At 44.1% G+C, this 26,734-nt stretch overlaps 1 protein-coding gene across 1 annotated transcript; it reads right to left on the bottom strand.

Moving 5' to 3' along the window:
* Nucleotides 1-5,026: 5,026 nt before the first annotated feature.
* LOC139777757 (uncharacterized) lies at nt 5,027-5,482 on the bottom strand. Its single transcript, XM_071715358.1, has one exon. The coding sequence runs from the start codon at nt 5,480-5,482 to the stop codon at nt 5,027-5,029; it is 456 nt and encodes a 151-aa protein (XP_071571459.1).
* Between the last annotated feature and the right edge of the window lie 21,252 nt (nt 5,483-26,734).

Genomic DNA, 26,734 nt, shown 5'->3' with positions numbered 1-26,734 from the left:
CAGGCGCGCGTCATAGAGCGGAAGCTCTTACGTTCTTACGTAAAACATCGTAGATATTCGCCGCGTTTCGCGCCTCCTCCACTTCTCCCTGTCTCTCTGAGCTATCGATCCTTCCCGATACCCCTGACTCATCGCCCTTCCTAGAGCCCTCCTATTCCCCGGTTCCTTCCGAGGAACTCGAGGATCCCCGCCACAGCCCTTTCCTGGACTCTTATTCCCCGCCTCCATTCGAATATCCCGAACAACCGTAGGTACTATAGGACACCCTCCCCCGCATTCTCCACATCGACCATCGAGATTCTCTACAGTCGATCACCTTCCCCCGCGCTCTCCAGTTCCAGCGTGGAAATCGTATATGAATCGATTTCTTTAGATTAGATAAGCAACACCATTAAATTAATGTAACCTTAACCGCAATAGTTCCTCAATATGTACATACATTACACCATTTAATTTCTTCAGCTTAGGTGTATCTTCATTCGACCCAACTGGCCAATTTTATTAAATAGCACGCTACGTTTCAACCTCGGGTTTAGGTCCTTATCAAGCGTTACAAGTACAAAATATTAATTAGTTAGGCATAATGCCTGCTACGCCACATCTAAAAACTAATGATAAAAAATATTACGACATGTGACATATATAGTTCACAGTTAATAAAAATAAAGTGCTTACATAATTTGTTCGTTGATAATTAAAATATATAGAAGACCGTTGACAGGGCATATTCGATCGTTTATAAAGAACTTGTCGAGTCGGCGATGTTTAATTTCTCATTTAATCATTCATTTTATTTCTCCGTCGGGCGAAAGGGAATCCGGTTCCTATTCCGGAACCCGGCAGCGGAACCGCATACAATTCGGGCCCTCGTAAGAGTGTTCGTCGGGGTAACCCAAAATGACCTGGAGACGCCGTCGGGAGATCCGGGAAGAGTTTTCTTTTCTGTATAAGCGTTCGAGTTCCCTGGAAACCTCTAGCAGGGAGATAGGGTTTGGAACGCGAAAAGCACCGCAGTTGCGGCGGATCTTCCCCTCGGACCTTGAAAATCCAGGAGAGGGCCACGTGGAGGTGTCGCGCCGGTTCGTACCCATATCCGCAGCAGGTCTCCAAGGTAAAGAGCCTCTAGTCGATAGACTAATGTAGGTAAGGGAAGTCGGCAAATTGGATCCGTAACTTCGGAATAAGGATTGGCTCTGAGGAGCGGGGCGTGTCGGGCTTGGTCGGGAAGCGGGTTTGGCTGACGTGCCGGGCCTGACGGTTCATTTAATTTCTCTTTTCCTTCTTTTCCATATAAATTTATTATTAATAATGATTTTGTAATAATCCGAGCAGGATGTCAATTTAATTTAGATTCTTTTCCCTCTAAATCCTGCTCGAAGACCTCCGTACCATTGCAACACCCGCGCCTTTCCCACACATGTACACTTCTCACACACGCACATCCATATATAACGATTTGCCTACTTCTCTATTGTAATTATACTGTGCTTAAATTTTATTAGATATTTCTTTTAATAATAAATGTCTAAATGCCCTTGTTATTAATAAATATGTATATATTGTAAAATGAATACCATTTATTTCATAGAATAAGACCTCGTCCTCAGCTCCCTTGCTCTCTCGAAAGTCGCACACGGTCCGATCCCTGGTTATATGGATTAATTTCCTTGACCAAAAATAGGACCACGAGTGCACGAAACTCACAGTAGGTGTAATAGCGTCCCTTCTGGACGTTGACCCATGACTGGAGTTTCCCGAAACGTGCATTCGTCTCGAGGTACGCGTCTTTTCCAGCGTGCACCCGAGATACGATAAGATCTCGTTACGTCTTCCTATCTCCCCTCTTCTAGATAGCCTTTTTCTTGCTATCCTTCTAAACCTTTTTTTTTAACGTGGAGAAATCTTCGACTACTAGAATCCCGGGCCGAAGCCCGGTTTCTGCCAGTAGCCCCCTCTACTAGTGTAGGAGGGGGAAGACCCCCTCACCCCCTGGGAGGAGAGTGAGGGGAGTGCCGGATTCTTAACGGCTAAAACTCCACGAGTGTCTGTCTCTGTGTCAATAAGGGGCGCCCGGGAACTTGTTATAATTGCGTCCGGAACGCCCCCCGGCGCCAAGCCCTAATTGGGCTTCCTCCTATGAGCTGTTTCCAGCTCTTGGCTCATAGGAGCTCTGATGGATCTATTGTGTGGCGGGGTGCGGACACCACCCGCCCCGCCACTGCTTCCAGTGTTTTGAGGGAGGTTTTGGTTCGACGCCCCGTTGTCTCCCACCGGGACGCCGAACCTCTCATCCTCCGGGGTCCCCCCCTCAGTCGGAGGGGGGTACCCCGGAGGTGCGGCGTTAACTCGTGCTGTAGTGTGGTACAGCACCAACACCGCTGGCTGACTTGCCAGCGGATATAAGTGGGTGTGATCGGTGTGATCCACCCACCCATGTAAATCTATTGGGAGAGGTCCGCCGGGGGAGGATCTATCTCCCCGCGGCGGATCCTCTCCGCCTCTTCTTTGGAGGACATTACTGCACCGCAAAAATGCAGAAACGCCCCCTATTTCTCCTCCCTCCCGACGATTGCCGCCACAATCGCCGAGAGGGAGAGATCCCGGCCAATGGCCTCAACCAGGACACGGCGCTGCACGGCCCACGCCGGGCAGTCTTGCAGCGTGTGCTGCGCCGTGTCCCTCTCCTCGTCGCAGTGATGGCACTCGGGTGTGGCCTCCTTCCCGATGCGGTGCAGGTACACACCGAAACAACCGTGTCCGGTGAGCACCTGCACTGCGTGAAACGACACCCCGTATCTCCGACTGTCCAGCCATTCTGCCAGACAGGGTCGGATGGCGTCGACGGTCCTCTGGCCAAACTCAGAGTTGGCAAGGTAATCTTGCCAGCGTCTGACCAGGGCCGCCTTCTCCTGGAGCCTTATCGCTAGACGGGCTCTGGGCAGGATTTGTCCTCCCCCTGCTTGCAGCTCCCTTGTACGCCTATGAACTTCAGCGTACTGCCGAGCTGCAAGCTCTAGTGGGGGAAGGCCCGCCAGAGCCGTCGTCGCCGCATGCGAGACCGTGCTATACGCTCGTGACACTCGCAGTGCGATCGAACGCTGCACCTGCCTGAGCTGCGCCTGTATACTGCGCGAGCTCTCCACCGCTGACGCCCAGACCGGGGCGCCATACAGTGTCACGGCGTGCACGGTCGCGGCATAAAATCGGCGAGCACGGCTGCTCGCCCCTCCCAGATTTGGCATGAGCCTGGCGAGGCTGTTAGCCACACCTTTAGCTCTGGGAGTTAGGCGAGCGAAGTGCTCGCCAAAGCTTCAGGTGCCATCCAACCAGAGGCCCAAGACCTTTATATGGGCCTCTACGGAGACACGGGTTTCCTTCACAACAATGTGGGCCGCAGGTGGACTCCCCATGGACTTATCGTAGAAGAAAACAGCTTGTGTCTTCTGGGGAGCCACCCTTAGGCCCACCTTTCGCATTGCGGCCACAACCTGCCTCACTGCGACGTTTGCAATTGCGATGGCCTCCTCTCAACTGTCGCCCTCAACTCCCAGGAATGTATCGTCGGCGAAACCATTCAGCCAACATCCTGGGAGGAGGGCGATACGGAGAACGGAGTCGTACCCCAGGTTCCACAGAAGTGGGCCGAGCACCGACCCCTGCGGAACCCCCCGTACGACCAACTTGACCTTTATATTGCCGTCTCAGTCTGTATAGACCAATTGCCTGTCCCGAAAATAGTTGTAAATGACGGCTATTAAGTAAGGGGGACATCGTGGTACTCAAGCGCCCCCCTTATCACCGGCCACGGCAGGGTGTTGAAAGCATTCGCCACGTCAAAACTGACGCCCAGCAACACCCTGCCGGCCTCCACCGCGGCTTTCGAGAGGGCCTCGACGCGCTTGATAGCGTCGATCGTAGACCTGCCATCTCGAAAGCCATACTGGTCCCGAGAAAGATCGGGACCAGTCCGGGACAGATGCTGGACGATTCTGTCGGCAATGATTCTTTCGAACAGTTTGCCGACCTCGTCCAGAAAGCAAATTGGTCTATACGCCGACGGCTGGTCGGCGGGCTTCCCCGGTTTGGGGAGAAGGACCAATCGCGCCGTCTTCCAAGCTTGGGGGAACCGGCCATTCCTGAGACACTTGGTGAACAAATCTTTCAAGTGCTCGGCCAGCTCCCCCGTGGCCAAGGACCACGCTTTTCCAGGAACTCCATCAGGACCCGGAGCCTTCCCAGCTTTCAGCCTTTTTGCGGCTTTCCTCAACTCGTCCACGGATACCCCGAGCTCCTCGTCCCACTCCACATCGGGTGGAGTGGGACCGCCGTTCACCCTCTCCCCGGGATCATCGGGGAAGAGGGTGTCGACCACCTCCTCTAGGAACTCGGGGTCCATGGACTCCGTTACCGGGGGCGCCCATGTCCTCAGTTTGTTAAGTACCATTTTGTATGGGCGCCCCCACGGATCTTTGTCCAGGTCCTGCAGGAGCTCCTGCCATGATCGGTCCTTGGCCTGCTTGATGGCCCAGGAGTAGACCCGCTTGGCGGAGCGGTAGTCCACTCCCGCCTCCTCCATGCATCTAGATGTTGGTCGCGTCTACCCCGCAACCAGCGACGCCTTGCGTGGACGGAGGAGCGCCTTAATTCGGCGATCTCCTCCGTCCACCAATACGCAGCCTTGCGTGGATGAGGTCGGGATCGGGGCATACTGGCATCACATGCCGCCGTCATATTTTCCCCGATCCGATTCGTGACCTTATCCACGTCCTTTGACTGTCCAAGGACGTCGTCCACCCACAACGAGGTGTGCATGGAGGCTTGTAGTATGTCTCCATCCATCTTTCGAAGTGCCCATTAGGGGAAGCGATGGGCGACTTCCCTGCGGCGGGCCTGGACTTCCGAGGGGGGGGGGTGACCGGGAGGCTTATCTCGATGAAAAGATGATCTGACAAGGTTTCAACCTTCTCGGCCACCCTCCATTTTTTTACCCTGCGGGCAACGGCGGGGCTCGCGCATGTCAAATCGACTATGGACCCCCCCCCCCCCGATGCCTCACGCAGGTCTGTACGCCCCCGGAGTTTAGGACTGTCAGTCCTAGACCCGCCGCCCAATACTCGAGGATCCTGCCCCTCCCGTCCGTGACCGGGGAGCCCCACAATGCCGATTTGGCATTGAAATCCCCGGCCACAATGACTTGTCCGGGCAGGATCCTCGCCAGGCAGACTCTAAGGTCCTCCAAAACCCTCTCGAAGGAGGCCACGTCCACATTAGGGGATATATATACCCCCGTAACGAAAACGCGGTCCCATTTGACCATGACGAACCCGTCACCTGCCTTGACTCGAGAACAGGCAACAGGCTCGTCCGTCAGCCTCCATGTAATCGCCACCAAGCCGCACCGGCTACCCGCCCACAGCGTGTGGTTTGGCGGCACCCAGTACGGCTCGGCGGCCACTCCCAGGCCACAGCCGCGCTCCGCCATAGTATGCAAAAATACGTCCTGCGAAGCGCGGCAGTGGTTCAGGTTGGCCTGTAAAAGCTTTTGTAGGGGCATCAGTAATAACCGTCCCCGAAGGCCTCCCCCTCCTCTCCATCCCTTTGCCCCTCATTGGGCTCTGCAGCAGGTAACTGTTCCTTCTCATCTTGCCCAATTGCATCGGGCGTCGCGGGCGGGACTGGTGTCGGCAGCGGGGTCAACTGCATCGACACCATTTGTTCCCCTATCGGCTCCTCTTCTTCCCGCGTGGTTGCGGGCTCTTGCGACGTGGCAGGTGGCGGCGGTAGTTGCGACTGCGTCATCTTCTCCTGCCCCCTGTTCTTCCTCCTCCTCTGGGCTAACGGCTTTCCCTCCGTGTCGCCGCCGTCCTCAGCCGCCGGGGCTGTCCTTTTAACCGGCTGCCTGCCGGTAACCGGGAGGTCCACCACCTCCATGTTGGTTATCCTCGGCAGCGGACGGGCTGACTCGGATATAACCTCCACTTCCATCTTCTCCTCTCCTTTCGCCGAGGAGGGCTTGGGTTTGGCTGCACCTACCGCCAATCTAGGCTTAACCTTCTTTTTGGCGGAGGTGCACGCCTTTCCACCCGCTCGGTGCCCCGCCGGTCTCCCCAGGTCGACTCAAATGGGGCACTTTGGGACCGCGTGACACCCTCGGGCCAGGTGTCCACTATCGCCACACCGGTAACACCAGCTGCGGTCGATTGCGCTAGTGCATTGGGCTCGCACATGGCCCCCCTCCAGGCATCTAAAGCACTGGAGGGGCCTTGATTCGAGCGCCTGCACTCGGGCGATAAACCATCCCACTTGCAGTTTGCCACCCTTGTTGTGGATGGCATTGAATACTGCAAGTGGGCACTTCACCCACGCCGTGTTATCCTTCTAAACCTAATATTCTACAAATTCCGGAGCTTGACGTAACAGTGCATTAGCTGATTTTTTTAAAATGTTAAACTGTTTTTTAAATTTTTCTTTGTTACCTAGTACGCGCTATCTTGTTGACCAAATGTTCAATCTAGAAACGGTCATAGAATATCATGCAGTTTGTCCATATTGCAAAAAATATGTAGCAAAGTTTGATCGCAAAGATCGCCGCGTTGAATGTCAAGCATGCGATACTGTAATTGAATTAAAAGATACAACATATAATGACTTTTTTGCTATTATGCATGTAAATAACGAAATTGCAAATTTAATTCAAAACAATCCGAAATATTATGATTATGTAATTCGCGAAAGGGTGCGAAATCATGAAAAATTTGATGATATTACGGACGGAGTATTATACAAAGAATTTGTTGACTCATTGTCAACAAATGATAAACTTAATTTTGCTACGACTACGATGAACAGTGATGAAGCGCCGATTTTCGAAAGCTCTAGATTTTCTATTTGGCCGATTCAAATGATTATAAATTACCCTTGGATGTAAGAACTAGTAGACCTGTAGTATGCGGCATATGGTTCGGTAAAGATAAACCAAATATGAATATTTTTCTGAAGCCGTACATTGTTCACATGAACAAATTGTCAAATGATGGTGTACGGTGTACTATTGCAAATGAAGTACGTACTATTAAAGTATTCACCATATGTTGCTGCGTAGACTCTGTTGCCCGTGCACCAATGCAGGGTATGGTTTAGTATAATGGCTATTTCGGATGTAATTGGTGTTTACACCCAGGATATTATGTTTTCCACAAGAGAGGTGGAAGTGTAAAATATACTTTATTAAATGAAGTACCACCTAAAAGAACTGAAATTGAAACAATCGAACACATGCGACAGTCTTACATCTCGAAATCCCATTTATGGTGTAAAAAGACCTTCGTGTTTAATTAATTTGCAAGGTTTTAATATTATATCTGGTTTTGTACCAGACAGTATGCACTGTCTTTGTCTGGGAATAGCGGAACAATTTTCAGGGTATTGGATCGAATCGAACAACTTGCCATATTCTTTATCCAATAATGATATTAATAAAATTGACAACTTGTTATTAACAATAAAAGCTCCCAATCAAATTGCTCGTTTATCTCGCTCCATACGAGATAGAAAATATTGGAAGGCAAGAGAGTGGGAGAATTGGATTCTGTACTACAGTTTACCGATATTACTATGTTTTCCACATTTAGAAATATGGGTAAAGCATTGGTCACTTTTAGTAGAAGCATTCTATATTTTACTAAAGAAAAGCATTACACGTGACGAGGTCAATTATGCTCATATATTATTGACAAAATTTGTTTGTTACACCGAACACTATTATTCGAAAGCTGCTATGACATACAACGTTCATCAACTACTACATTTGGCACAAAGTGTAGCAGATTGGGGCCCACTTTGGGCTCATTCTGGCTATTGTTTTGAAAACGGGAATGGTCAACTAGTTCGAAAAATTCACGGTGCTAAGGGCGTTGTACATCAAAGGACCTTGCACAAAAAGGCTGCGAAATGGCTCCCAGTCGATTTGGCTGAAATTTGAATATGATGTAGTTAATGTTGTCCTGATCAAATGTCTCATAGGGCTGGAAGACCAATAATGGCTAGTTTTTGAGATATTCGACTCCAAACATTGAGAAAATAGATGTTTTAGCGTATGTATATAGCTTTAATATATACGAATTGCATGTGTATTCGTGTGCGCTCGCGCGCATGCAGGTGTGTGCGTATGTGTGTGGGTCGGTGGTTGTGTGTGTGTGTATGTGTGTGTGTGTGTATGTGTGTGTGTGTGTATGTGTGTGCCCTGCTCTCGGCGTAACCCAGGATCAACGACGTGGACGTAGCAGGAAGCTGATCCCTTCGGGGTGTTGGTTTAAAGTGAGTAATCCCCTAGCCTCTCACGTGTGTGTGTGTGTGTGTGTGTGTGTGTGTGTGTGTGTGTGTGTGTGTGTGTGTGTGTGATTTCTGCCCAGTGCTCTGAATGTCAACGTGAAGAAATTCAAGCAAGCGCGGGTAAACGGTGTACCCTGTGCCGTTTGCCCATAAAACGGCCGTGCTGCTGCCCAATCCCTAGTAACCAACTTGGCGTAACGGATGCAGCCGGTCGTACTGAACAGAAGAGCGTCTCGCGAGGCGGATCGCGGCGGGAGCTCGTCTAGCGTGGGCGGTGCCCGACACGAGCGGGGTATATGGCCCACCACGTGCCGTATATTCCTAAGGCGCGTTGACTGCTGCCGAATCCCGGATCTCCGGGCAACCGATGAGCGACGCGTTAACAGCGCATCTGTGCGTTACGTGGTAGCTGGTGAGCACGGCACCGGCGACGGCGACTCGTCAAACGTGAGCGGGGTACGCTCGACACGAGTACTACGGGGGTAGAAGCCCCACCGGGAGGCTACCGGTGCCCTACCAGTTGGTGTCGGACTCGTAGGGGCGGTGGTTCGCATAGCCGAATGGGCGGCATGGAGGACCTAGTGTGGGTCGCGCTATGAAGCTTATGTTGCGCATTACCTGTAAAAGGGGTACTATGGTACCCCAGGTCCTGTCAGTTTGGGCTGATCTAATCCGAGTGGATCACGTTCGCTGCAGGACTGAACCCTGCTACCTGGGGAACACCACAGGTACAATAGTGAGTCATAAGGGCGTTACGGGAAACCGTGCCCCTACGTCGGAAGAGTCGCCTCTACCGGGAGTATGTAATCTTCGGGTATGTACTCTGTAATGGGCAAATCCACGGTAGCGGCTCTGATGCTAGCGCGAAGGGAAGTACTGATAACGTTGGTCGCACTCCGACCACGGGGAGGATTCTGGGGGGGCTAACCGCCACCCCAGACCCCCCGGTGCGGTCGTAACTATGACTCTCTTTACAGTAGCCAAATGCCTCGTCATCTAATTAGTGACGCGCATGAATGGATTAACGAGATTCCCACTGTCCCTATCTACTATCTAGCGAAACCACTGCCAAGGGAACGGGCTTGGAAAAATTAGCGGGGAAAGAAGACCCTGTTGAGCTTAACTCTAGTCTGGCACTGTAAGGAGACATGAGAGGTGTAGCATAAGTGGGAGATGGCAACATCGCCAGTGAAAGTAGTGGTATGGGTGTGTGTGTGTGCGTATGCGCGCCCGCGCGTGCGCGCGTGTGGAACTTCTAATTAAGGCACGTGTCTATTCCTTGGAAGTGGTCGGTTGCCAGCATCAGCGACGGTTTGAATTAGTGTAGTTGACGGATATTTTATGTGCTCTTCGTTTCTAGCATAACCCAAATACCACAAAACGCTACATATGTGAGCACAAGTACCCAGTGTACGAGTACCAGACTTGCAGGTACAATAATATCCTAATATTGGTGACAGCTCCTCGTCTATGTTTTCGTCCATACCATCGTCTATCTCATTATCATCGATGGATTTATATGAAATCCAAAGTTGATATTTCGTCGCATTACGAAACCTAGAATAAACTCTCACTCTCAGTAATCCTGGCTGTGGAAGACGGTTTGCATCACGTAACATGTCGATTTGGAATTGCTCATCGTTGTTTCGTTGTACGTTGTCCTGAATGTATGAGGGTGCTAGTTTTATTTGATAAACACCAACCGTTAAATTCTTAAGGTATTCAATGTCTAGCATTGGAAAGTCTATTAACTGCCCCTCATTTATTGGTACCCATCGTTGAGCGTTTTTGGTTCTCAGATTTTGAACCTCAACAAGAGCTTGTACAACGTTCGGTTCTCTCGCTTTTTCGAGCATACGATTAGCTCTTTCTACGTCAGCTCCTTCCATATGGATAGTGGGATGATATCTATTTATGATAGCACCTGCTATTTTACAAAAATCACCAATATTAGGAACATGATGCATCGGTACTGTTTGCTGTAGGAATTTGAATATTAGCTTTAAGTGTCCGTTTCTGGCTTCTACAATCCACCTTTGTTTTGTGACAAGACGGGAGTCATTTGCATCTTCTGTCGTGAGTTGGGCTTCATTTCGTGGAAGAAGTGCTGGCATCTTCCATGTGATGCCCAAACGCCTCAGAAGTTCAATTGCATCCCTATAACCTCTATCAAGTATGACAATAGGAGCTTTCCAGCAAGCGACACAAGTCGACACGAGCATCGTTATATCTTTCTTTTTTGGTAATGAGTAACAAAGATAAAACGATACTTGTGTCGACTTGTGTCGCTTGCTGGAAAGCTCCCAATATCATCTTCTTGGAACCATCTTAACATCCTTTCGGCGTCTCTATCAAATTCATTTTGCAGTATCGCAGCGTCATTATTGCGACTGTCAGAGAAGTACGGCCCCTGTATATCTAAAATATAACCATCAGGAGCAACTATCAATACTGGTTTGATTAAGTGTCGACCTTTGTGAACGCAATATGACTGTCGAAGAGCTCTGAAATAACTACTTTTCTGTATATATATGTACGTACCATCAATGCATGTAATTACTCTAGGAGTTTGTGGTTCCGAATTATACAACTGATTGGCAAAATCGGTTACATGTCTATCGATATAATCTTGTCTCGTTATAGCGTCAAATCCTATATTCTGTGGTACAAAACGAATCATTAAAGATTTTCGCACTGTCTCAACAGCCATACTTGTTGCCTGCCTACTCGAGTAATGAAACATAACTTTGAGAAACTCATCTGACAAACCATGACGAATTTTACATAAGAACATAAGAAGGTCCTTTTTATATACATATCTATTACCACCAGGACAAGGAACTGCATCACAAAACGTGAACAATTCTTGGAATTGTTGTTTGTTTATAGGATACAGACATTGAAATTCATTATCCGAAAGATTATCTTCATCCAATATTTTTGTTTGATTTGCCACGCCACGAAGTTCTTGCAAAAAAGCTTGAAGATAATAACCTCTGATTACATAGGGCCTGTTGATGAAATGTAAACCTTGTACAAGCGGCCCGAGAAGCACACCATCGTCGTTCAAATGATGTTGACAAGATCTTACGTTTTCTGGGATAAAAATATTGTGTGAAATGAAAACATCTACTTTACATTTAACTGATAATCTATTCAAATTATCAGTTCTATCACATATAATACAAGTGCTACTTCGTGTCTGTGTTAACACATTTAATCTTAAACAGGCAGGATCTTCCTCCATAGCAACAATCTCGTCACAAATCGATTGATTGCAGTTGGTACATATTTTTGTCATACAAGTTACTTCTAACGCTGGTCTTTGGAAACCATCTCGTCGAATGATAGCAATTTCTCTTTTGGCAGCATTATTATCTCCATCAATTCGAGTCATCATACGGGGCACGAATCTTCCATCGCAAACGTAACAACGTAGAAGATTTCTAAATGCCATTATTGTAAAAGATGTACAATATTACAGTAGGATACGAGTTTTACGAAGCTGTTATGTGTTTCACAATGTACACACTGAAGACTGACAAGAAAATATGCAGAATAAAAGTTTTAAAGACTTAATGTTACATACGTATTAATGTACTTACCAAAATAAACTATATAATAAGACAGAAAGCCAATATCGATTCCAGTCTGAATTTTGCCGTCGTTTAGTATCTTTTATAGTGCTATTCCGCTTCGGGAAACTGTAAAACACGAGACCTGAAAGAAAATCTGGGAGAGCGAATTCGCATCCTTCAAAATGACATACGCGATATAAAAAACATACAGCTGAGCCGCGTTCATCATTATTGGTTTATAAGCTCCGGATTTGAAAATAATTAAGCAGCATGAAAGTCGAACCGAAACACTCGAAGTGTGAAGAAGTTCCACTTACTTCAAGTAGCCCAGAGAGCGCTAGTACTTGAAGTAAGTAGTACTTGAAGTAAGTGGAACTTCTTCACACTTCGAGTGTTTCGGTTTGACTTTCATGCTGCTTAATTATTTTCAAATCCGGAGCTTATAAACCAATGATGATGAACGCGGCTCAGCTGTATGTTTTTTATATCGCGTATGTCATTTTGAAGGATGCGAATTCGCTCTCCCAGATTTTCTTTCAGGTCTCGTGTTTTACAGTTTCCCGAAGCGGAATAGCACTATAAAAGATACTAAACGACGGCAAAATTCAGACTGGAATCGATATTGGCTTTCTGTCTTATTATATAGTTTATTTTGGTAAGTACATTAATACGTATGTAACATTAAGTCTTTAAAACTTTTATTCTGCATATTTTCTTGTCAGTCTTCAGTGTGTACATTGTGAAACACATAACAGCTTCGTAAAACTCGTATCCTACTGTAATATTGTACATCTTTTACAATAATGGCATTTAGAAATCTTCTACGTTGTTACGTTTGCGATGGAAGATTCGTGCCCCGTATGATGACTCGAATTGATGGAGATAATAATGCTGCCAAAAGAGAAATTGCTATCATTCGACGAGATGGTTTCCAAAGACCAGCGTTAGAAGTAACTTGTATGACAAAAATATGTACCAACTGCAATCAATCGATTTGTGACGAGATTGTTGCTATGGAGGAAGATCCTGCCTGTTTAAGATTAAATGTGTTAACACAGACACGAAGTAGCACTTGTATTATATGTGATAGAACTGATAATTTGAATAGATTATCAGTTAAATGTAAAGTAGATGTTTTCATTTCACACAATATTTTTATCCCAGAAAACGTAAGATCTTGTCAACATCATTTGAACGACGATGGTGTGCTTCTCGGGCCGCTTGTACAAGGTTTACATTTCATCAACAGGCCCTATGTAATCAAAGGTTATTATCTTCAAGCTTTTTTGCAAGAACTTCGTGGCGTGGCAAATCAAACAAAAATATTGGATGAAGATAATCTTTCGGATAATGAATTTCAATGTCTGTATCCTATAAACAAACAACAATTCCAAGAATTGTTCACGTTTTGTGATGCAGTTCCTTGTCCTGGTGGTAATAGATATGTATATAAAAAGGACCTTCTTATGTTCTTATGTAAAATTCGTCATGGTTTGTCAGATGAGTTTCTCAAAGTTATGTTTCATTACTCGAGTAGGCAGGCAACAAGTATGGCTGTTGAGACAGTGCGAAAATCTTTAATGATTCGTTTTGTATCACAGAATATAGGATTTGACGCTATAACGAGACAAGATTATATCGATAGACATGTAACCGATTTTGCCAATCAGTTGTATAATTCGGAACCACAAACTCCTAGAGTAATTACATGCATTGATGGTACGTACATATATATACAGAAAAGTAGTTATTTCAGAGCTCTTCGACAGTCATATTGCGTTCACAAAGGTCGACACTTAATCAAACCAGTATTGATAGTTGCTCCTGATGGTTATATTTTAGATATACAGGGGCCGTACTTCTCTGACAGTCGCAATAATGACGCTGCGATACTGCAAAATGAATTTGATAGAGACGCCGAAAGGATGTTAAGATGGTTCCAAGAAGATGATATTGGGAGCTTTCCAGCAAGCGACACAAGTCGACACAAGTATCGTTTTATCTTTGTTACTCATTACCAAAAAAGAAAGATATAACGATGCTCGTGTCGACTTGTGTCGCTTGCTGGAAAGCTCCTATTGTCATACTTGATAGAGGTTATAGGGATGCAATTGAACTTCTGAGGCGTTTGGGCATCACATGGAAGATGCCAGCACTTCTTCCACGAAATGAAGCCCAACTCACGACAGAAGATGCAAATGACTCCCGTCTTGTCACAAAACAAAGGTGGATTGTAGAAGCCAGAAACGGACACTTAAAGCTAATATTCAAATTCCTACAGCAAACAGTACCGATGCATCATGTTCCTAATATTGGTGATTTTTGTAAAATAGCAGGTGCTATCATAAATAGATATCATCCCACTATCCATATGGAAGGAGCTGACGTAGAAAGAGCTAATCGTATGCTCGAAAAAGCGAGAAAACCGAACGTTGTACAAGCTCTTGTTGAGGTTCAAAATCTGAGAACCAAAAACGCTCAACGATGGGTACCAATAAATGAGGGGCAGTTAATAGACTTTCCAATGCTAGACATTGAATACCTTAAGAATTTAACGGTTGGTGTTTATCAAATAAAACTAGCACCCTCATACATTCAGGACAACGTACAACGAAACAACGATGAGCAATTCCAAATCGACATGTTACGTGATGCAAACCGTCTTCCACAGCCAGGATTACTGAGAGTGAGAGTTTATTCTAGGTTTCGTAATGCGACGAAATATCAACTTTGGATTTCATATAAATCCATCGATGATAATGAGATAGACGATGGTATGGACGAAAACATAGACGAGGAGCTGTCACCAATATTAGGATATTATTGTACCTGCAAGTCTGGTACTCGTACACTGGGTACTTGTGCTCACATATGTAGCGTTTTGTGGTATTTGGGTTATGCTAGAAACGAAGAGCACATAAAATATCCGTCAACTACACTAATTCAAACCGTCGCTGATGCTGGCAACCGACCACTTCCAAGGAATAGACACGTGCCTTAATTAGAAGTTCCACACGCGCGCACGCGCGGGCGCGCATACGCACACACACACCCATACACACACACACACACACACACACACACACGTGAGAGGCTAGGGGATTACTCACTTTAAACCAACACCCCGAAGGGATCAGCTTCCTGCTACGTCCACGTCGTTGATCCTGGGTTACGCCGAGAGCAGGGCACACACATACACACACACACACACATACACACACACACAACCACCGACCCACACACATACGCACACACCTGCATGCGCGTAAGCGCACACGAATACACATGCAATTCGTATATATTAAAGCTATATACATACGCTAAAACATCTATTTTCTCAATGTTTGGAGTCGAATATCTCAAAAACTAGCCATTATTGGTCTTCCAGCCCTATGAGACATTTGATCAGGACAACATTAACTACATCATATTCAAATTTTAGCCAAATCGACTGGGAGCCATTTCGCAGCCTTTTTGTGCGAGGTCCTTTGATGTACAACGCCCTTAGCACCGTGAATTTTTCGAATGATTAATTTATTTGTTATTTTTTACATTTTTCGGAAAGAAAATAATTTCTTTGTAACTCAATTTCAAACATATGTCGTAGCCCGACCAGCTTTTGGGAATAAGAACACGTTTAATAATCAATACGTGATCAAAGTAGAAAAGAAAGATATTAATATAAGATGAGACAATTAAATTATTAAAGAGGAACGTGACGAGAAGAAAGCGAGTCACAGTTCTGTTCCCAGAATGCTGAGACAGCGGCGGAGTCGCGCGGAGCAGATACGGAGCAGCAGACGTGCTCCGATCGGGGTCACCGCACTCCTTCCGCCTTAACGAAAATAATATGTAAGTCAATAGCGACAGGGTCAGACAGATCGCTTCTGAGAGTAACCGCGCATCCTACTTAATGCGTGTTGACTTAAGTTACTAATTTAAACCTCTTGTAACAAAGTGAGAGCAAATACATCCTCTTTTACTGTAAAGTACGGAGTGTCGTTTATTAGTGCGTGGATCCTAATTCTTTGGGCGCCTACATCTCGACAAAGTCCCTCCTTCACGGCTACGGGCACAACATTAATTGGTGGCAGCGGTGGGATGCGCCAGCACTAATGAGGCAAAAGAGTGAAAAACGCTAATCACTACACAAGAGAAAAGTGGAAAGAAAAACCACGACGAAAATTAAAGAAAAGCGGCAGATGACTAAACTGTCAGCAAACTAAATCGCAACCAAAGGGACAGGACGTCGACGCAAGGACCGACGAGACATTCGGTACAGTGAGACGTAAGGACCGACGAGACATTCGGTACAACGAGACGGCGACGATAGTGCAACCCGAGAAGACATCAACCTACCTCAACGCACAAGACAACATCCGCAGTCGACGGCCGACAACACTGAACGAGAACAGCAACGTCAGCAGCCGACACCAACACAGACATCGACATCACATTACGAGGCGAACAGCGAAACGCGATGCAGATTCTCATCGTACTGTAAGTCGCTAAAAATATTGTAAAACCGCGTGAATGTCGTTAGGCCGAAGTACGAGTGCACAAAACGTTGCGAATGCGTCTTGGCTACTTAGCGAGTCAGCAGAGCGAGCCATACGCAACAGCCGTGTAAACCCCGCGATAGTAGTAACCGAAGCGATCTCCGACATACGCGAAAACGTACGTCGTAACTTAGAAAATTACTATTCGAGCGAAAGTTTGCCCGAAACTAGCAAGCGTGAATTAATAATTCTCGGCGAGACAACCGTTGAGTTAACCGCGAGTCACGAGGAACAAATCCCCGACGCGGAATCTGACATAAGCACGCCCAGCACAGAGTATCACACCGTCGTGAATATTCCTTGACATCTTACGATTCGAGCATTTTTGAGCCCCAGGAATATTATACGAGCATGAGTCACTTAAGAGTAAATAAACAGCGAAACGTTCCTGCCGAAGAAGTCGACAGAGAAATCGACCGCTTACGCGACGAATCAATCCAGATAAACGCGAGCGCACAAATACGAGGAAATGCGGTAAGCTCTCCAGCCCAACAACCTGACGATGTTAGAGCAATGATACACGACATGATGAATATAATGCACGGTTTGAGATTAGAGATAGATAGCTTGCGCGAAAGGAGGCAACCGTCGAGCCCGCTTGCCGACGAGCAAAGCCGACGCGATTACGGGTACGATAGACACAATATTGCGTACGGGCGCACTTCAAATGATATCCGAAACCAAGCCGAACATGCGATAGGGTACTTGAGATTAAAAGAAGCTCGAGACATGATCCCCGAATTTGACGGAAATTCAAGCAAACTCCAAGAATTCTTAAGCGCACTATCATACGCGATAAAGAATATTAACCCTCTAGAAGAAGGAACATTACTAGAATCGGTTTTATGCACGAAACTTAAAGGAAGAGCTATGACAGACTTCCAAACGCGAGAAATTCAGGATTTCCAGCAATTAAAGACAGAACTAGAAATTTATTATTTGAGTAGAAAAAGTACCACGCATCTCCAGTTAGAATTTAACACGTTGAAACAAAAACAAGGGGAGAGCGCGCGATCGTTCGGACTCAGAGCAGATAAGTTAGCCATGGAATTGTACGACGCAATGATAGAAAAAAGAAATCATGCTCCCAAAGGAAAACGGGCCATACTAGAAACTATACAGCAACAAGCATTGCAAAACTTTCAATTAGGGCTACGAGAAGATATCAAAATACTCGTACGATCCCAACATTACGCTACGCTGCAAGAGGCAATTGCAGGGGCAAACGCAGAAGAAAAAGTTAATGGACCGAGCGGAAATTTCCCGCGTCCAAAAAATAATTACACGCATTCCCCACAGGCACGAGATAATAAACCGATGGTACAGTGCCAAAAGTGCGGAAAGAACGGACATTACGGTCGCGATTGCAGAACAAGTCGATACGCGAACCGATTTTCGTTACCAAAACCAGACAGATATTTCCGCGTAAATACAATTGAAAAATATTGTAAACATTGCAAAAAGGCAGGACACGTACGCGAGGAATGCTGGTTATTACATGGGCGACCTGGCAAGGAACAGGTAAATTAAGCCAAGCAATACAGAGGATCACAAAAAGGCAATTATAAAGCCATCTAAAAAATCTATTCTAAAAAATAAAAATTCTAACTTCACGCAAAATAGCGATGAAGAAGACGAAGCAAAACAGCGACGACTAGCGATCGAATACCAAGTTTCACACTTAAACGATACGCAGCGATCGCATACAGGGTTAGATCTCGTTACCCTACCAATGAAAGAAGCTAAACAAGGTAAGGTGAATCTATTGTTTGATACCGGAGCTGCTATATCACTAGTTAAGGTGAAGCACCTAAAAGGAGAAACGCCTATCGAAACAGAGGAAATAACGCTCACCGGAGTGACCGGACACCAGGTACAGACTATTGGAAAGGTCGAGGCAACCATTAAACTCAAAGATCACCAAATCCGACACGTTATGTACGTAGTTAACGACAATTTCCCGATAGAATATGACGGAATCTTGGGAGTAGACTTCTTGAAGAAGCAACAAGCCACTTGCAATTGCAAAAATAAGCAGTTGCAGATTGGACAGAATATACTGAAACTGTACCTTTACAGAAAACTAATACTAAAACCTCGTAGCGAAACAATCATACAGGTTGTTACCGATAAAAATAAGAGAGGTATAATACAAGCGGAAGAAATAATTCCTGGAGTAATAATAGGAAATGGCTTGGTGGAGCCTGAAAATTTCTTATGCAAGGCAAGTATTTTAAACACGACCGACGTCCCGGTCGAGATAGCGACACCGCATGTAACCATAAAGGAAATTGAACAGTGCAAACCAGAAGAGATATATATTACTCAATTAAATAGCACGGGAGAAAAAATCCCGCGGAGTGAAAAGGTACTGCACCTATTACGTACCGAACATTTAAACACAGAAGAAAGAAAGGCTATCATGGAAATCTGTAAAGACTTTAGTGATGTATTACATTTAGAAGGAGAACCACTGACGTGTACGGACACCATCTCACACGAAATTGCTACGCAAGCAGATAGCGCACCGGTCAACGTACAACCATATCGCTTGCCAGAGAAGCACAAGGCCGAGGTAAACCGACAAGTCGAAGAAATGTTAAAAAACGGAATTATTAGACCCAGCACTAGCCAGTGGAATGCACCATTATTAGTAGTTCCTAAAAAGACCGATGCATCCGGAAAACCAAAATTTCGGGTAGATTTTAGAAAACTAAACGATTTAACCATAGGCGATTCTTTCCCCCTATCAAATATAACAGACATACTTGATCAACTGGGAAATGCTAAATATTTCACTACACTGGATTTAGCCTTTGGATACCCCAAGATACCAATAAAAGAAAGTGATAAATGCAAGACCGCGTTTTCAACACCATATGGGCATTACGAATACAATAGAATGCCCTTCGGATTGAAAAATGCACCTGCCACATTTCAACGCCTAATGAATTCAATACTTACTGGATTGCAAGGACTCAAATGCCTAGTGTATTTAGACGATATTATAATATACGGAACGAGCCTGCAAGAACATAATCGGAGACTCATAGAAGTCTTACGGAGGTTACGAAAAAATAATCTCAAGTTACAACCAGATAAGTGTGAATTTCTGCGGAAAGAGGTAACATATCTTGGTCATATAATTACGGAGAATGGAATTTCGCCAGACCCAGCTAAGCTAGAAGCTGTAAAAAATTTTCCGACGCCTACAAAAGTAAAGGACGTACAGGCATTCATAGGATTGGCCGGATACTATAGACGATTCATCGAGGGATTCTCGAAAATCGCCAAACCACTGACTAAGCTAACAAAGAAAGAGAATAAATTTGAATGGACACAAGAGCAACAGCATGCTTTTAATGTTCTAAAAGAAAAAGGACCCCGGGCCCAGCCATAGGGAAAATGGATCCCGGTCAAACTGGTTAAAACTGTAGTATGTTGTACTTCATAATCTCCTGATCAAAAGTGTTAATGGGCACGAAGTCCGAAAACCATCTACTTTTCGAGTTATCAGACGTTGAACATGGTAAAAATGTGTGTGGGGGGGGGTATGTCTGTGTATGTGCGTGTGAATGTAGGTGTGTGTATATTCTTATAATCAGTGCACCGTCAGCGGTAGCATCACCCAATGTACACCGCGTGGAGGTTGCGCGATCGGATTTTGTACATCTTTTGGCCCTGAAAATGACCGGTTAATGTACAGTCAATGTATATGATTAGGGTCGCTCGTTGATGCACGAATTATTATTACATAATTACAAAAGTAATTAGAAGGAGACAAACATATGACTTTCAGGCTCTTTCGCTGTTTCGGCCGTTTCGGGCAAGAATTGGCGTCGTTGGCGATACACTATGACGGTAGAGTAAAGTGTGCGCGTAATATTTTGTCATTTGCGGCCGATGAGTTTGAGTCCCCGCAGTGTCAAACTTTATTTAAAAATCACTGGTATATTACAATTAAATTACTTTTGTAAGTATGTAATAATAATTCGTGATTCAGCGAACCGACCGCAGCCACGTAACATCAACGAGCGACCCTAATCATATACATTGACTATACATTAACCGGTCCTTTTCAGGGCCAAAAGATGTACAAAATCCGATCGCGCAACTCCACGCGGTGTACATTGGGTGATGCTAATACCGACGGTGCACTGATTATAAGAAAATACATACATCTACATTCACACGCACATACACAGACATACCCCCCCACACACACGCACATACACAGACATACCCCCCCCCCACACACACACACACACACACACACACACATGCCCATACACAGACATACCCCCCCATACACACACACACACACGCACATGCACAGACATACCTCCCCACACACACACACACGCAAATACACAGATATACTCATACACACACACACACACACACACACACACACACACACACACACACACACACACACACACACACACACACACACACACGCTCATACAGCATACCCCTTACGAAAAAGTAGTACTAGCAATCAGTACTCAGTACTGAGTGATCAGTACTCGTAGTATTGAGAGTATTAGTATGTTAATACATATGAATACTGCAGAATGGTCAGTACTGTGTCTGTCAGTGCTTACAGTACAGGCAGTACTACAAGCAATAATACTCATTAGTACTTCAAAGTATTGAAGTGGTCAGTACTTTATCAGATTAATATTCGGAGTACTATCATGATAGTACTGCCAGTACTGTAAGAACTAATAGGCACAGTACTGACCATACTAAATTAATAAAATACTAAATTAACACACTAAACTATCAATATGACGTTATTTTGATATCATCTTGACTTTTTGTCCTACTTGGATAGTACTGCGCAAGTACTGCGCCTGTACCACACGTTAGTATCCCACGAGTATTCGATAAGTACTAAAAGAGTACTGGAGGGAGTACTGGAGGGAGTACTGGAGGGAGTACTGGGGGGAGTACTAGAGGGAGTACTGGGGGGAGTACTGGAGGGAGTACTGGAGGGAGTACTGGGGGAGTACTGGAGGGAGTACTGGGGGGAGTACTGGAAAAAGTACTGGAGGTAGTACTGGAGGGAGTACTAGAGGAAGTACTGAAGGGAGTACTGAATGAGTATTGGATGAGTACTGGGAAGGAGTACGGACGAAGTCAGTATGGTCGAATTTAGTAGTACTTTGAGTACTTATGTCTCCAGTACTTTCACCAATACTTTTTCCAGTATTAAAACCAGTACTACTTTTTCATAACGGACACACACACACACACACACACACACGCACACGCACACGCACACGCGCACGCGCACGCGCACGCGCACGCGCACACGCACACGCACACACACACACACACACACACACACACACACACACACACACACATGCGTGACATACATAAAGATGCGACCCTAAAGAATTATTGCCGTGGATACTCTAAAATAAAATATCCACAATATCCTCATTTTTACCATGTTCAACGTCTGATAACTCGAAAAGTAGATGGTTTTCGGACTTCGTGCCCATTAACACTTTTGATCAGGAGATTATGAAGTACAACATACTACAGTTTCAACCAGTTTGACCGGGATCCATTTTCCCTATGACTGTGCCCGGGGTCCTTTACTACCGCTCCTGTACTAAAGTACCCCGATTTTACACAAGAATTTATTGTAACGACTGATGCTTCCGACTACGCAATCGGAGCAATATTATCGCAAGGAAAGGTAGGCCAGGATCAACCGATAGCTTATGACAGTCGCATACTATCGCGAGCGGAACAAAACTATAACACCACCGAGAAGGAATTATTAGTCATAGTATGGGCAGTTAAATATTTTCGACCATATTTATATGGAACCAAGTTTACTATCATAACCGATCATAAATCTCTCGTATGGTTGTTTAACGTAACAGATTCTGGATCACGCCTAATGCGATAGAGATTGAAACTTGAAGAATATGATTATGTAATTGTACACAAAATCGGACAAGCTAACAGAAACGCTGACGCATTAAGTCGGCACGTGGCTAATATAACTACTGGCAAGGAAGATGAGACCAACGACACCGAACAAAGATATAGCGAGGAAGAAAAACGACGCATATTATATGAGTACCATGACGCGCCCCTAGAAGGACACAAGGGAGTAGAACGAACAATAAATCGAATTCGATTAACACACAATTGGCAAGATATAACTGAAGATGTAGAAGAATATATAGCGAAATGCGAATTATGTCAAAAAAATTAATTAACGCGAAGAAATAAAGCGCCTTTGGTAGTAACAGATACCGCGAATAAACCATTCGAGAAATGCGCATTAGATATCGTAGGACCGTTGACAATTACTAATAACGGAAACAGGTATATATTAACGTTTCAAGATAACTTGACAAAATTTAGCAAAGCAATTCCGATCCCGAATCAAGAAGCAGCAACAATTGCAAAAGAATTCGTTACAAAAATAATATTTGAACACGGAATTCCGGAAAAGGTTCTAACGGATCAAGAAACTAATTTTTTGAGCGAGTTATTTAAGAATACCTGCAAACTATTAAAAATCGCGAAAATATAGACAACGGACTATCAACCCGAAAGCAATGGCGCGCTAGAAAGATCTCATCGCACATTAGCGGAGTATCTTCGCCACTATATTAATTCAGAACAGACGGATTGGGACGAGTGGATTCCCTATGCAATGTTCGCATATAATACCACTCCGCACACGGCAACAGGATTTACGCCGTTCGAACTAATATACGGGCATCGGGCGACACTGCCTACAGCCCTATCACAACCTCCAAGGCCTACGTACTCATACGATGACTACGCGCAGGAATTAAGGGAAAGACTACGCGCCACCCAGCAGATTGCAAGAAAGCACCTCAAAGAAGAAAAATTAAAAGCAAAGGACAACTACGACAAGAAGACGAGAAACAGCACTTTTAAGGTAGAAGATAAAGTCCTCTTATACGACGAGACTGTTCGTCGGGGACGTTCGAAAAAACTAGACTCATTATGGGTAGGACCCTACACAATTATTGAAAAAAATTTGGATGTTAATTATACAATTAAGATAGGAAGAAAAACTCTACGCGTCCACATAAACCGATTAAAAGCGTTTGTAGAAAATTAAACCGCAGAAGGAAAGAAAAGTAAAGGAACATAGGAGGAAATAGAAAAATACGAGACAGCGAAAGAAATCGCTGAGAGCTTAGTCGCATTCATCGAAAAATATGAATATAGCAACACCAAAGAAGCCAAAATAATATACTAGGAAATGCTTTTTATTACAGGATGCTAATGGCATGGAGCACCTGTACGAAGACCGAACCTGATATCCGTGAATCGTTTGAAGTGAAAAAATTCACACACGAGCCGGGTATACACTTCGAAAAAATCGGAGTAATGAACCAGGTCGAGTCAGTATGGAAAATGGTAATCAAACTGGACATCATAGCTATGGACCACCGATACCAACAACTACAAAATTACATGGCACAAACCAAAGCGCTGTGCTATAACAAACCGTTAGAAGAAGGCATGAGGCAAACCTGCCAAACCTTGCTTCAAATAACAGAAAAAAATAACGAGCAAGTAACAATGGTATTAAGACGATTGAAAATTGCATACCAAAACCCAAGGAAAACACGAAGAGGATTAATCAATGGTTTAGGAACGATAGCTAAAACATTATTCGGAACAATGGATGCTGATGATGAAATAGTCATAAAGGAACAATTAAAAATGATACAAGGAAACCAGCAAACATTACAACACGCCGTGAAAAATCAAATAAAAATATTAAATGCAACTATTGCGCACGTGAATGATATGGAGAAGGTTCTACAAGAAAATGAAGATCGATTTCTAAATATTACAGAAAGGATGAGAGAAACCTGGTTACACGAAAAAGCCGGGTATGGACATCGAGAAGAACTCGACGAACACTTTCTAATACTGAATGCAATTGTAAATAATTTAACAAATGATATGACAAACATTATAGAACATTTAACTAGTGCGAAAAATGGAATACTAAACATAAGATTAGTTCCGATTGGGAATATAATGAATAATTTACGGGACATAGCTTCGCAGATACCTCAGGGAACACACTTTCCGTTTCAAATAGCACCAAAAAACTGGGCAACGATAAAAAAATTTGCGAAAATTAGCGCCTACTGCGACGGCACAAATATATACAGCATTATACAATTCCCACTGATCACATACCCAACGTACGAAATAATAAAAGCGATATCTTTACCTATACATAAAAGCGAAGATATATTTGTATTTGTAGAAATAAATCAACAACTTATAGCGATAGATACCGATAGCCGAACATACTGTACAATTGCGGAAAACGAATTAAATAAATGTATTAAGGATGACAATTCATATGTATGCGAGCGAAACCACCCCGTTCATCACGTAGATAATAATGCGTTATGCGAAGTACAAGCGTATGTAGCTATAGATACACATTTAAATCATTGCAGTATTCGAAGCATACACGCCAACACAACGATATGGATAGCATTAAGTAATCCGAACTCATGGCTATATTCCACTCAAACTAAACAAGCCATAGAAATAACGTGCAGAAACGAAGCGATGCAAAAGATAGAAATCGAACGGACAGGCCAAATAACGCTAAGAAACAAATGTAAGATAGTAACGCCCGACATGACGGCAAGAACAAGCACACGCGAAAGAACGACGTACATACAAACACACCTGCCCGATTATAACGTAACATTCAGACATACACAACAGACGAACCAACAACTGGACATTGCCAAAATGTCAAAATTCCGGAAAATTATACAAAATCCCTCAGAACTTATGGAATTAAGCAAACAACTGACAGAAATCGACAGCGATTTAGATAAAAGCGAAATAGATATACGTAAATACACTACATACCCGATACTTTCAAGTTTTACGGGAACTATACTCATAATTATAGCAATAGCGGTAATATATATAATAAAAAGTAATAAAAATAAACCAAGAACACCAATGTATCTAAAACTGAATCCTATGTGCAAACCACGAATTATTCAAGAACATATATATCATACGGCAAGCGGCCGAGAAACACCCGACAATAATATAATGTCCAAAAGGGAAAGCGATACCGCAATATTGTATTAAATAACGATGGAAGTTAAGAAACTCGATGTAAATTATGTAAGACGAAAACTCATGTAAATCATTCGTTTTCTTTTTTTAAAGGGGGAGGAATGTCGTAGTCCGACCAGCTTTTGGGAATAAGAACACGTTTAATAATCAATACGTGATCAAAGTAGAAAAGAAAGATATTAATATAAGATGAGACAATTAAATTATTAAAGAGGAACGTGACGAGAAGAAAGCGAGTCACAGTTCTGTTCCCAGAATGCTGAGACAGCGGCGGAGTCGCGCGGAACAGATACGGAGCAGCAGACGTGCTCCGATCGGAGTCACCGCACTCCTTCCGCCTTAACGAAAATAATATATAAGTCAATAGCGACAGGATCAGACAGATCGCTTCTGAGAGTAACCGCGCATCCTACTTAACGCGTGTTGACTTAAGTTACTAATTTAAACCACTTGTAACAAAGTGAGAACAAATACATCCTCTTTTACTGTAAAATACGGAGTGTCGTTTATTAGTGCGTGGATCCTAATTTTTTGGGCGCCTACATCCCGACAAAGTCCCTCCTTCACGGCTACGGGCACAACACATAATTATATATAAATTTAAAATATTTCTTCATAACGAAATCTACTTCTTCGCTCAACAACTACATCAATTAATTACATACAGGAAATGTTAAAATAACATACATATACACTCTTTCAGAATTAGATAATTCCCTTTTATATGTAAAAATATATTCTTAAAAAAAAATTTTTTTTTAATAAAGATATTTTGAATTTGCTCACAAAACGTATAAAGTTTCGCGTTTATATTGTACATGGAACAAATAAACTAATTGATAAGAAGTAAAAACAATACCAATTTAATCTGCAATTTTAAATTATTTTTATGGACATTTATCATGTATACGTGGGTCTGTCACGTTTGACGTTATTTTTCCCTACCTTAAAGTACTTAAAAAAAATTCACAAAACATCTGTCTACATTGTAGTTAACGATTTTATAGTCATTTTAAGAAGCATCGTTTATTAATATTTTCTGGCAGGCTTGCAAGTTTTAAAGTCACAAACAAATATCATTTTGGCTAGGACACCGTAGACCCACGTATACAGGTAGAGGGT

The sequence above is a fragment of the Temnothorax nylanderi genome, unplaced genomic scaffold (assembly GCF_030848795.1).
Source record: "Temnothorax nylanderi isolate EJ_2023f unplaced genomic scaffold, tnyl_v1.0 TNYL_tig0161_pilon, whole genome shotgun sequence".
NCBI classification, from domain to species: Eukaryota; Metazoa; Arthropoda; class Insecta; order Hymenoptera; family Formicidae; genus Temnothorax; species Temnothorax nylanderi.
This window is presented reverse-complemented; position numbering and strand designations above follow the sequence as displayed.